A 13,538-nucleotide genomic window follows, 5' to 3' on the forward strand; every position below is an offset into this window, starting at 1 on the left:
TGTGCTCCGCAACGGGAGAGGCCACAACAGTGAGAGGCCCGCGTACCGCAAAAAAAAAAAAAAAGACAGTAAAACTAGATTCTAGAAATATTATCTCCATTTTTTTCCTTTAAAAGGAGTGTCTTACCCAATTTCTCCCACTGTCCCTAATGTTCCTAAATGGCTTTCTTAAATGGATTTTGAAAGGTCTTATTGTTAATAAGCTAAAAAATATAAAGCACTGAGCATGGTGTCTGGCTCCAAAAAATTAGCTATTATTATGGCTTTTATTAGTACTATCATTAATGACAACAGAGTACTGAAAACAGGTGAGACCCCAAAATAGTTTGTGTGTTTATATTCCCCATTGTCAGAGCCTTAAAGAAAAATCTAGTTCAAACAAAAAGCCAAATTATTTTTATCAAAAGTAAAACTGAAACAACGCTTTTCTCCCCCAAAACAGTTCTAAAGTTAAAAGACAGCAGATTAATATTTAAAACAGCTTTTTATTTGTTAATGTCACATAAGAAATTTAAGCAAGTTACACTATCTTAAAAAACACAACTAATGCGTTTTAGGAGAAACCCTTCCCTCCCCCCTCCCTCCCTCCCCCCATTCCCCTTGTGAATTAAGAATCTAAGAGAAGAAGTAACCATAAAACAAAGTTTTGTGGAATCCTTCATCCAGAGTGCTTACATGATGATTAGGTTAATATTGCCTTCTTACAAAATTTCTCTTTTCTATTTAAAAAAAATTTTTGTAGCCTTGATTGTTTATTACAAAAAAATTCAGTACAAAAGTTCAATATATTGAAAAATGCTTTTCCCCTCCCTCACAGCACCGTTATATATAGCAGAGAATAATCAAGAGCAGATTGCTAATCTAGATGGAGCAATCTTCAAATTAAACCCAGACACACAGTGGTTTATTTACCCTCCCCTCCTCATAAGAACTTAAAAAAAAACCACACACATACAAAAAAAATGTCAAAAAATTTGAGGGACTCTTTTCAAACAGTACACAGTTCAGTGTCAATAATTCACATCTTGCAACAAAGTGTATGGATATGATTTCTTTTACAAAACGTTCAGTGTCAAAAAAGGAAATTAAGGCCATCAGATTCGCAGCTTAAAAATTCACATAAAGGAAATATAAAAATATTCTGTGCTTCTGAGAAGGCTCTGCACTGCATGTAGGTAAGGATTACCATACTTCTTTATTTTGAGGAAGACAGTTGATGTGAGAAGTTTACATAATTGCACAGCTTCTATTGGAACCTCTTGGGGCTCCCTGATGAGGAAAACAGAAAAAAAAATTAGTGCTAAGAAAATGGATCATGGTATTTTAAAATAAGGCAGAGATACTACAAATTCATTATTACCTAACTTCAAATGGACGTTTATTACTTCTCACTTATCCTTTTTAACCTTCTCGTATGGACTTCTCCCCTAGAATACTCCAACAAATTCCAGAACAGTGATTCTCAACTCTAGCTGCACATTGAGATCCTGAGGAGTTCTTAAAACAAAATTCTGATCTAGGTCCCTAGATCAATTAAATGAGAATTTCTCATTTCGGACTTCCCTTGTGCCACAGTGGTGAAGAATCCGTCGGCCAATGCAGGGGACACAGGTTCGAGCCCTGGTCCGGGAAGATCCCACATGCCACGGAGCAGCTAAGCCCGTGCGCCACAACTACTGAGCCTGTGCTCTAGAGCCCACAAGTCACAACTGCTGAGCCTGCATGACACAACTACTGAAGCCCTCGCACCTAGAGCCCATGCTCCGCAACAAGAGAAGCCACTGCATTGAGAAGCCTGCACACCGTGACAAAGAGTAGCCCCCGCTCGCTTTAACTAGAGAAAGCCCGCACGCAGCAACGAAGACCCAACGCAGCCAAAAATAAATAAATAAATTTTTAAAAATAAATGAGAATTTCTCATTTAACTGGGCGAGAGTATCTATTTATATGTAATTTTAAAGCTCCTTAAGAAATTCTAATAAGCAGCCGAATTTGAAAATTCCTATTCAATAACATCCTTTGGCAACTTAGGAAACAGGAGCTCAGTGGACGGCATTCTGAACAACCACATCAGGGAATATGGCTTGCTGGATGCTTAGCTTTCATATCCTGAAGCATTTGCATTGGGTTCATCTTCAAATGTGAAGTCAAAACGGCTCCCTCTATCCATTTCTTTATCAGTCACTAATTCCTTAAAATCTCACAACATGACTGTGAAACACCACTTGACTACTGAAATTGGTTTCTTGAAGGTCAACCAGAAAGACTTCTAATCAACTCGAAAGGCCACTGGATTCATTCTCTAATATGAAGTCAAAATAGCTGATCCATCCTTCCATCTTCCCTTTTTTGAACTTTTTTTTTTTTTTTTTTTTTGAGGTACACGGGCCTCTCACAGTTGTGGCCTCTCCCCTTGCGGAGCACAGGCTCCGGACGCGCAGGCTCAGCGGCCATGGCTCACGGGCCCAGCCGCTCCGCGACATGTGGGATCTTCCCGGACCGGGGCACGAACCCGTGTCCCCTGCATCGGCAGGCGGGCTCTCAACCACTGCACCACCAGGGAAGCCTCCTCTTTTGAACTTTGATATCATTATTTCTTCTGATCACAAAAGCTAAAAACCTCGCACATCTTTGATTTTTTTTCTCCTCCCCCTCAAGTTCGGTCACTATGCCTTAATAAATGAATCTCCATTTACATAGTCTCTCAGTGTGTCTGCAATCTCCCTTCTACAGTCATCCCTCTGATATTGTCTCAACTTCTCCTTGCTCCAAAGTGTGCAGAAGCTCCTTCCCTAGGCATTCCAGAGTATGCTGATTTAACACCAACCTCCCCACTTATCTCTCACTCACACCCTACAAACACAACTGGATGGACAGATATACTTGGTGCTCAAGTCTTGACATATACCCTGTGATGAATTAAAGATCATGATAAATTCTTTGCCACTCCTCCCATTATGAGGTGGAGACTATTTACCCTCCCCTGGAATTGAAGCTGGCCTATGACTTACTTTGACTAAGAGAATATGGGCCTTTAAGAAATCTAATGCTTTCCGTTTTCACTCTCTTGGAAGCCAGCTGCCATGTTGTAAAGAAGGTTGGGCTAAACCACCAAATGTTAAGAAACCACGTGGAAACAAACATGGAGAACATTCCAGCCCCAGCCAAGCTTCCAGCTGAATGCAACTGCATGACTGACTTCACTCTCCATTGTGTGGGAACAAATGAACTGCCCAGTGGAGCCCAGTCAAACCACAGAGTCATAGGAATTAAGAAATCAGTTTTAAGTCACTGAGTTTTAATTTAAGGTGGTCTCCTAATGTAGCAACAGATAATTCAAACAACCACAGAACACTACCGTCTGCCTTCTAATACTCAAATAATTGCCCATCCTTCAAAATACTGGACAAGCCTATTTTCCAGAGATCTTCTCAACTGTTCTGGTGGCCTAAACAGCCTTCTCCAGCATCTGAACTGCTACAACTCATGCTCTGAACCACTAGCCTGGCACCCTGAGATATCTCTTATATTGTTATTTTACTTCCAGTCATTATAATGTTTCAAGTAAGGACAGGAAATGGATCTTGTACCTGTTTCTTATTAAAGCCAAGTATAAAACACCTGTTCTTAAATATTCCTCCAAAATGTACGAAGAAGTATCCATGCCAAAAATTCATTCTACCATAACCCACCTCAAGTGGTTCTCAACTCTGGAGGCTGAACAATATGAGAATGTTTATTTGGAGTAGGATTGGGGCTAATTAAGCAAAACAAACAGATTTATAAATCTGGAGACATGGTGACGACGTCTTATAAGGATAAGGGTAGGAATTCTGATTAATGATCAGACATGAACAGCTTGAGAATATAAACTGAAGGCTCATTACTTATTAATAATTCCAATTTAATTAATTAAAGTCAAATTTGGAGTTTCTTTATTTCAAGGACTCTCAAAAGTCCAAGCAGCAGCTAAAATCTATCTTGCAATTAAATGATTAAAAACTTAAAGACAGCAAGAATTTTGCTTCACACTGAAGCTGAACATTACTTTTTTTTTTTAATCAGGTAATGATTTTTTTTAAATTTAATTTTATTTATTTATTTTTTGGCTGTGTTGGGTCTTTGTTGCTGTGCACGGGCTTTCTCTAGTTGCGGTGAGCAGGGGCTACTCTTGGTTGTGTTTCGCGGGCTCCTCATTGTGGTGGCTTCTCTTGTTGCGGAGCACGGGCTCTAGGCACGTGGGCTTCAGTAGTTGCGGCACGCGGGCTCAGTAGTTGTGACTGGCGGGCTCTAGAGCACAGGCTCAGTAGTTGTGGCTCACAGGCTTAGTTGCTCTGCAGCATGTGGGATCTTCCCCAACCAGGGCTCGAACCTGTGTCCCCAGCATTGGCAGGCGGATTCTTAACCACTGCGCCACCAGGGAAGCCCCTACTCTTTGTTTTTTTTAAGTTTATATGCAGATACCTACTCCAATTTAGTCATCTAAACTCAGTCAAAGAACCCTTCAATAAATAATTCTTAGCATGCATTCCAATCCATATATACTTATTTATGTGGCATACATGTCCTACCATAACATATTACATACATTATAAAACAAAAGACAAAACTGAAATTTGATATGAGAAATAATTTTTAAAAAAGAAGTGCAAACATTTTCTTCCAGTACCCAAATGTACTGTATCTTAAAGATCCCCTCAGGAAAAACAAACCCCACTTGGTAGATCACTGACTTAGTTCATCAAGTAATAGGGAAAAAACAAGCTCCACTATTGGTTTTGGTTTTCATGTAATTCTGTTAATAAAATTTAAAAGACATATATTAAAGTAATACCTGCTGGTGGAAAAGTTCTTCCTCGACAGCCACTTCAGCTGTTTCTTCCTCCTCCTCTTCCTCTTCAGGTATGGTTGTTTTGAAGACTGTACTTCTTTGAGCAACCTCCTAAACACAAGAGTTTGATTTAAGTTAAAACACTATACTTTGGGACTTCCCTGGTGGTGCAGTAGTTAAGAATCCGCCTGCCAATGCAGGGGGCACGGGTTTGATCCCTGTCCCAGAAGATCCCACATGCCGTGGAGCAACTAAGCCCGTGTGCCACAACAAGGGAAGCCACCACAATGAGAAGCCCGCGCACTACAACGAAGAGTAGCCCCCGCTCACCACAATTAGAGGAAGCCGGCGCACAGCAACAAAGACCAACGCAGCCAAAAATAAAAAATTAATTAATTAAAAAAAACCCCACTATACTTAAAAATCACAAAGACTGTGGGAGGACGACATCTTTTCGTTGCATAAATTTAAGAAACAGCATTCCTACATCAGGGACTTTTTTTTTTTTTTTTTTAAGTGGCTCATCAGTAGCTTCAGCTACTGAACAGGAATTTTTGCATAATTAGTAGCAGTTCTTAGATTTTCAATATTCCCTGCAGGGGAGCTACTGGTATCCAATTTGAAATACCTGCTGAGAAGTTTCCACTGCTTTTTATCCCATTCTGTTACTAAGAATTCTGTAAACGATTTGGCACACTAAATTCTTTATAACACTCAACATGAATTCAGCTTAAAGATCTTGGCTCTTAGCAAAGAGAAGGTGCTAAATAAATGCTGAATAAAATGAAGTCAGAGGCTAACTGCTGTGCTCTCAGGGACCTCGGTGGCAAGAGGACCACCTGATTGAGTGAGATGAAAAGGACAAGCTTTCATTCCTTCAGCAGCTAGTTCCTCTTGAATGAAACAGAATCAAGACACAGGAACACTATTTACTAATGACACACTAGTGAAGTTCCAGTGTACTCTGTACAAAAAAACAGATCTCCTATTATTCACTGGAGGCATAATAGAAAGTAACCATTTCCATTTTCTACTGAAAGGCGCAAATACAAATGACTTTCCTGTAGAGAATGCTGACTTGCACAAATGCAGCAGTGTTTCTGGTTAAGGCTAACCTGGTGATTTAGCAGCAAGTAAATGAGTGTGTCCTAGAGTGCTGCAGAGCGTCTAATTTTACTCTGTACCATGCATGTCCTAAGGTTACTCGAGAAAGATAACTCCAGATGAAGACACTAAAATCACGTCAGTAAAAGCTTACCTGAAATTTAACACAGACCAGCTAGTTTAAAATGGCAGAGGAAGAAAACCAGAGAACAGTGACAGAGAAATGAGAGTTCTATTTACATGTCCACATATATATTTTATAAATGAAGTAAGGTAGTACAGTAGTATTTTGTAGGGAATTTTGATTATTGTTGCACGGCTGAGGAAGATGGACCATTTTGAGTCTGAGTTAGCCAGAAACTTCAATTCTGTGAGATCAGTCTGTGTTTATACACACAAAGAGTCTTTTCACAAATAACACTTGCTTTAACCAAATTAGTACTAATAAAAAAGCATGTGAATCCTCAGATCAATTACAACTCTTTGAACTGATGATGGCATACAAAACAGAAAAAAGATTCCCAAAAAGTTTTCAGAGTACCTAGCTTCCCTCAACTCATCTTAAAATGAGGAAAGAGGAGTCAAATAAAATCTGTTATAGAATTCTCACATTTCAGCTTCTAGCAACTCATGACAGTGTATATACATCCCATATGGAAACACTGGCTCTTAGAGCTTGTGATGAAACACCAGACTATGAGCCTCAAATGAGAAGCTTAGAAAACAGCAACTTGCCCAACTTCATTAATTATGAATTACTTCAGCATAACTGCCTTTAATGTAAGCCTGCTGTTAAGCACTTTTCATTTGTCAACATTTAAAAATCAGTTAATTTAATGCAGAAAGCCTGTATGGAATATAAGTGAGCTAAATAAATGTCGACAAAACTAAATAGAAAAATAATAAAACAAATTTAGAACCAAAAGTTGCTGGAAGGTTTAGGCCCAGGAAATTATTAGTCAAGGTGCTAAAAGACAAACGTCTTTACCAAAAAAATTCCTCTCAGCAAGACACCCAACCCTATCAAGTGCCCTGAAAGGCACACATAAATGGTCTCTATCAACATGCCATGGGTCTGCCTGGGTAAAGCCCTGGGCACGTAAAGGTACACCCATCTCCCCAGCAGTGCAGCAGGGCCAGCTAGCGCCACCTCACGTGCTGCCTCTTCAACTCCGTGCTCAGTCACAGCGTGTGGGTATCCTGAAATCACCACAGTTCAGCAAATACTAAAAATCAAGGCAGTTTTTGTTGATGAAGGAGCTGACTGTTAAACTAGAATATCTCTGTATACATAAGTAATCATCTGCATATACAAAAATTTCAGTGATGCCTATATTCTAGAAGGTACAGAGAGACTGCTTTATTTTTTATTTCCCTCATTAAAAAAACATTTTATTTCTCCATGGTGACATTTGCTGTTTTTCATCCCTAGGACCACCCCTCCCCAGCCATTTCTCAGTAAAAGCCCCCACTTTTACCTGGGTACCCTCTCTCCCATGGAGATGTGACATGTGTGTCACAAGCTGAGTGTGATCTAGCCACGGAGAAGGCTCAAGCTCTAACTCTGTTCTCTTGACTCCAGGAACTGGCTCAGAGGTGGGCACGTGACCCAGGCTGGTACTACGAGAGCAAAGCCCTGACGAGGACCTGACTAGGCACAATGCTCTTGCCCACGAGAAGTAAACCTAGAATGATGCACCTGAGGGAGACACTCAGGAAACAGACAATAGAAAGATCCTTGGGGACACTGGGTGAGCCAATGGATCAAGTCCACTATCTCTGGATGGCTGGTTTTGTGAACTCATATATTCCCATTATTTTAAAGCCAGTTTAATTGGGTTTCCTGATATCTCCAATGTCTCAGCAAGAAAATATATGTAAAAAAATTACACTGACTTAAGCCGATTACCTACAATCTTACAGAAAAGTGGTCTTTATGGTGGTAATTATGAATTATTATAAATATGGTCTGGGACCTATTAATAAATATGGTCTCACAAAATTAAATGAATAAATGCCAAAAGTACTTGCCTGGCAATCACAGAAATAAGAACTGTATTCATAATACTTTCCTCATTTCTGACAGAGGTCACTTCATAGAGCCTAACAAGCAGAATGCAGAAGTTTATTAAAAGAACAGGAAAACAAACCAACCAAATAATCCATTAGAGTTCAGCAGTTTGAATTATGAAGGGAAACCTGAGCTTCATTCGGCTTAATTGAAACATCACTGGTAATACTACCTCCAGACATATCCTATGTCATGGCATCTACTTTTTCACTTGTCGTATCTATTTTGTGCGCTTTTAAACCCGCTGCATTCCAAATAGCCTCCTATAAGATCGTTTCTAACTTGGAACACATTTTCACACAGAAAAAGGTGGTGACTAGATTCCATGGTTCATGAAACCCTATTTCATCTACCATAGCCCCTTAAAACCATGCTTTTCAATCTGGGCAAATCGGCACTCGTAACACTGTTTTGAAAGAGACATGTATTCTGCCAATTTCAGATGTCAAAGGAGCTACCAGCATAGGAGCTGCAGTAATTTCAGCACTTGGGCAGCAGCACCAGTGACAACGGGGAAGAATTCCAAAGTGCCGAAGGCAAAAAGCAAGCAGGGCTCCACACAGAGAACAGGAGGAGATCCAGCTCCTCGAAGTTTGTGAATTCCGGAAGGCATCTGTAAACGCCCACACCCTGAGAACCTACCAAGTATTTGGAGGTGAACTGTACTGAAGTCTACAGTGGAAAACATCAGATGCCCTTTCATTTTCAGCCTCAGTCTGAGATAAAGGACATTCTTCATTCAGCAGACAGTGAAATCCTTACTAAGAGCAGTCTAAACACCAGCAGATGTTTACAGTGAGGGATGGCTGGAAAGATGGCTGGGCAGAGAACTTCTCGTATGCAAACACCTCAGACCCCCAGAATGAATGCTATTAATTACACTTTATTTCTCTGAACTTAAGTAAAGGTCCATGTTTGATTTTCCTAAAATTTTATCCAGTAATTTCTCACTAAGTGCCTATCATGTGCCAGGAAAAATCAGAACAGGTCCTTGCCCTTGATATGCTTATTACTCTAGTGAGAGAGGACAACGTGACAAGCTAGACAAGGTCTGTGCCTGGGCACTATGGGAGCAGAGAAGAAACCCCTAAGGGGATGCTGTACTTTGACCTGAAACCACGCCATCCTTTGAAGACACTTTCATCTCTTGGTATGTGTGCGTGGCTGGGGGAATTTGGGAGTGTCTTTATGTGACAGTGGGGGTAGGCAAGGTTCCTTGACAAGAGTTCTAGGACTGACGTGTTGAAAACATACACATCAAGCAAATGTACACTCCACAATCCTTAAACTCAGTTTCACGAGCATGTTGAAAGTCAGTAACAAGGTTAATAACCTAAGCATTTACCAGTGGCCAGATACTATTCTGACCATTTCCCAAGGATTGTCTCATTTATATTATTCTCATTATATTATCTTATTTATATTAGTTATCTTGTTATTATTATCTCCATTTTAAAATGATAAAACTAAGAGAGGTGAAGGAACTTACCCAAAGTCCAAAGTCACTGGGCAGTGAAGACAGAAACTAGACACAGACTGACTCTGGAACCTGTACTAACAATCAGAACTACAATACACTCATATTTCATTCTTAAAACCTGGAGTTAGCATCACTTTCATGGACTCAGCAGCCTTGGTCTGATTTAAGCAATCAGTTACTTCACATTTAAATTTGATTTTTGAAAAGAAATCACACTTGCATGATGAACTCTCAGGTGAAACTGACACTGTGGTACGAACATAGAGAAGAGTCTGGTGGTTGCTAAGGGGGCAGGGGTTGGGGGAGGGATGGGAGTGGGAGGTTGGGATGAGCAGATGCAAACTATTATCTATAAAATGGATAAACAACAAGGTCCTATTGCATAGCACAGGGAACTATATTCAATATCCTATGATAAACCATAATGGAAAAGTATTTTAAAAAAAGAATGTACACAGGAATTCCCTGGCAGGCCAGTGGTTAGGACTCCACGTTCTCACTGCCAGTGGCCGGGTTCAATCCCTGGTTAGGGAACTAAGATCCCACAGGCTGCGTGACGTGGCCCAAAAAAAAAAAATGTACATATATGTATAACTGAATCACTCTGCCGTACAGCAGTAATTAACACAACATTGTAAGTCAACTACACTTCAATGAAGAAAAAAAATTGACACTGTGGTGGTACCAATAAAATGACCATACCTCTCCCTGAGAATTTTTCAATATAACTTTCACATCTTCGCCAGTGCCCCAAGAGTTCTGGTTCTTCCAGATGAGGTCGGTGGGAGGACTGGCTGTGACACCGGCATTTGCAGCCCAGATCTAGAGAGAAAAAAGGAAATCATTCTACACAGAGCCCAGCTCTCCCACGTGCCAATAACAACATAATGATGAGACTTTAACACCTTGTAAGAGGACTGATTCTAAAAGTTCCAGAACTATGGCCTAGCTTTAGACTTGCTATATTAACTAGCTGTATATCCCATAGAGCTTAGCTAGGCCTCGTCTTCCCAGTCTGATAAATAAAAATGTTGACACACAGGACTCTGAAGTGAAGTTGCCTAGATTCACATCCTAGCTCGCCTACATGCCAGCTCACCTTGAGCAAGCTACCTTACTTACCCTCCAATGGGACAGAAATGGTACTGCTAATACACGGGACTGTTGTGAAGACAAATGATTACCCACATGGAGGAGATGGCTGACTCAATGAATATAAGCTCTCACTGTTAGCATTCTATTATTCCACGGGTCTCACGAGCCAGCCCTTCCGTGTTAGAGCCTTCTACCCCTTCCAGTGGTATCCGCCAGCTGCCTATAGCAGGAAGTGAGGAGATGACTAACTTCTCTCAAAATCTCTGCAGCAGACAGCCTATCTAGAATATTCTAATGGAAGGTGGTATATATCCAACCAGAGACAGTGTCATAATACCCCAGTGTCTGAGTCTGAATTCCAAAAAGAATTCAGGAAACAAACAAATAACCCATTATTCAACGGAAAATATGACTGCTACAGAAATAGGCAAAAGAAACAGAAAGATTTCCCTTTTCATAAGCAGGGAAATTCTGCAACATTTTTTATGTATTTACTGGCAGAAGAGCATTGGTAGAATAGAGAACACTTGAGAGTTAGAAAACTGGGTTTGTATCATGGACATAACACTACATCTCTACAAACCTCTATGTCCTCACCTGTAGGGACACTACTACCAGTCCTGATCTTTCTACAAGACCATATGAAAAGAGACAGCAAAGTTTTGTACTCCATAAATTGTCTTGCAATATAAAGGGCCATATGATGGCAGAATGAAGACTGGAGATAGTATAAGCAGGTACTGTTTTAAATGGGGAGAAAACCTTATCAATTACTAATTAGGAGAGACCCCTTCCTCTTAAAGTGTTCACTTGAAGCTTCCAGATCTTCCATCACCATTATAAATGGAAAGGGGCAAGGAGCATTACTAGGATAAAACTGAAAAGAGAACTGGACCTGGGCTGACTTTCAGGTTATGTGGAATGTTAATCTAACCTCAAGCTATACTTTTCACTAGTCCATATGGTATCATACAGTTGGTTTAGTGTTTAATAATAATCGTAACACGTCAGTAACCTTACTGGGTAATTTAACCTAAAACTACTATGTCCTAGAGCTGTGTCGTTCAATATGGTAGCCATATGTGGCTTGTGAGCACTTGAAACATGGCTAGTCCCAACTGAGGTGTGCTGTAAGGGTATCTCCAAGTGTCAAGATTTAGTATTTTTTTTAAAAAAAGGGGGACTTCCCTGGTGGTCCAGTGGTTTAGACTCCACACTCCCAAAGCAGGGGGCCCGGGTTCAATCCCTGGTCAGGGAACTACATCCCACATGCCGCAACTAAGATCCTGCATGCCACAACTAAAGATCCCACATGCTGCAACAAAGATCCTGTGGACCGCAACTAAGACCCAGTGCAGCCAAATAAATAAATAAATAGATATTTTTTAAAGTGATGTAATAACTTTTATATTCATCAGATGTTGAAATGATAATATTTTAGATATATTGGGTTAAATTTAAAACATAGTTCTAAAGTTAATTTCACATCTTTCTTTTTCACTTGTTTTTAATGTGGCTACAAGAAAATTTTAAATTACATAGTAGTTCACTTACTTCTGTTCTGGAGTTTTAAACTGATCTTTGCTATTGCCCTGCCTTGTACAATTTTACAGAAATATCACTTATGATTACCACATTCCAAAGAGCTTCTTAACACATTTATGCCAGCTACCAAAGGAAAAAAAAATGCCTTACATTTTTTATGTGAAAATTGAGCTCTCCACTAGACCTATAGAATATATATATCTATTTAGTCACTGAGGAACTGTATCCAGTGGAAAAAGCAGATGATTGGCATAGTGGTTTTATACTTTTAAAGAGATAAAGGGCACGCTCAAATCTGAATCTTCTGAATTAAAAATGTCAGATTCTTTCCATCACATTATGCAGCTTCCGTAAGACATATAATAGGACTGAGAAATTTTCTCTCACTACAATAATTACTAAAGAGAAGAAAAGATAGCGTGGTTAGGATATCTGTTCCAATTTTTACCTGTTATCACAAAATTAGCATCTGATATTTTCACAATGTGGTGGCAAGTTCTATGAATACACTTTTTAAAAGAGAAGTTCTAACCTGTTTGAGCCTTTGATCTTAAACACTTAGGAAGGTCTGTATCAATCATAAAATCTTAAACATGTATTTAATATTTTTAAAAAGGAATTGGTAAAAGGAGATAGTCACCTCAACTTCTTTAGGGATGAAGGGGGGGGTCAGCTGTTAATTTCTACTGGAGTAGAGAAAATAAAAATAATTCAAAGGTCAATTCTTTCACTTTTAATAGTCAATTACCACTCTCAATGACAAAGAATTTTAAAAATCTTTAATAGCACTTGTAATTTCCTAATAATGTCAAAAACATTTTGATGCCCATTTCTAAAATGCTTCTCTTTAAGCTAAAATGGTTTTAATTACTTTAACTATTGGTTAAGATAATGAAGTTAAATTAAATGATGACTAAATTAACTTACTGTAACAGTCTGGCCTGCCTTCAGCACATATCTTGAGGTATATTTGTAACTGACTGATGTGTCTCCAATTTTTCTGATCATCTCCCAGCCTCCCATTGGTTGATCCTATTGAAAGAACAAAATAAAACAAGGTCACTTAAAATATACAGAAAGCTATGGAATAATCAAATAAATCAATCCATAGGCAGTTAAACTAAGACAACTTTATGACTGTCTTCCCATGGTTCATATTTTCCTACTATGAAAAGAAAACATGGTTTTGTCATTCAGCAAAACAGAAACTTTGACAATGCTGCAGTTTTAATTATTAAGGTGTTTAATTTTAAAGAGGACAAAACTGCAAGAAAAGGGATGTGAACCAAATTAAATGGTGATGTTCAATGCTAGAACAGGTATATAATTTAAATTTACAACACTATCTAGCTTCATAACCACCATTATAAACATCTAATTTTTGATTGCTTTAAGCTTTTAAAATATACACA

The 13,538-nt window shown here is 39.2% G+C and overlaps 1 protein-coding gene across 1 annotated transcript in view; it reads right to left on the reverse strand.

The window, feature by feature from the left end:
• Positions 1-593: 593 nt before the first annotated feature.
• Positions 594-13,538, reverse strand: part of LMNB1 (lamin B1) — a 70,955-nt gene continuing 58,010 nt past the window's right edge. The window contains exons 9-12 of the mRNA XM_082623111.1: positions 13,054-13,158; positions 10,189-10,308; positions 4,835-4,942; positions 594-1,269 (exon numbers count right to left, since the gene is read on the reverse strand). Coding sequence (XP_082479237.1) covers positions 1,228-1,269; positions 4,835-4,942; positions 10,189-10,308; positions 13,054-13,158 — 375 coding nt within the window. The 3' untranslated portion in view covers positions 594-1,227. The remainder of the gene's footprint in view (positions 1,270-4,834; positions 4,943-10,188; positions 10,309-13,053; positions 13,159-13,538) is intronic.

Source organism: Mesoplodon mirus (genome assembly GCF_964341445.2).
Source record: "Mesoplodon mirus genome assembly, chromosome: 5".
Classification (NCBI taxonomy): domain Eukaryota; kingdom Metazoa; phylum Chordata; class Mammalia; order Artiodactyla; family Ziphiidae; genus Mesoplodon; species Mesoplodon mirus.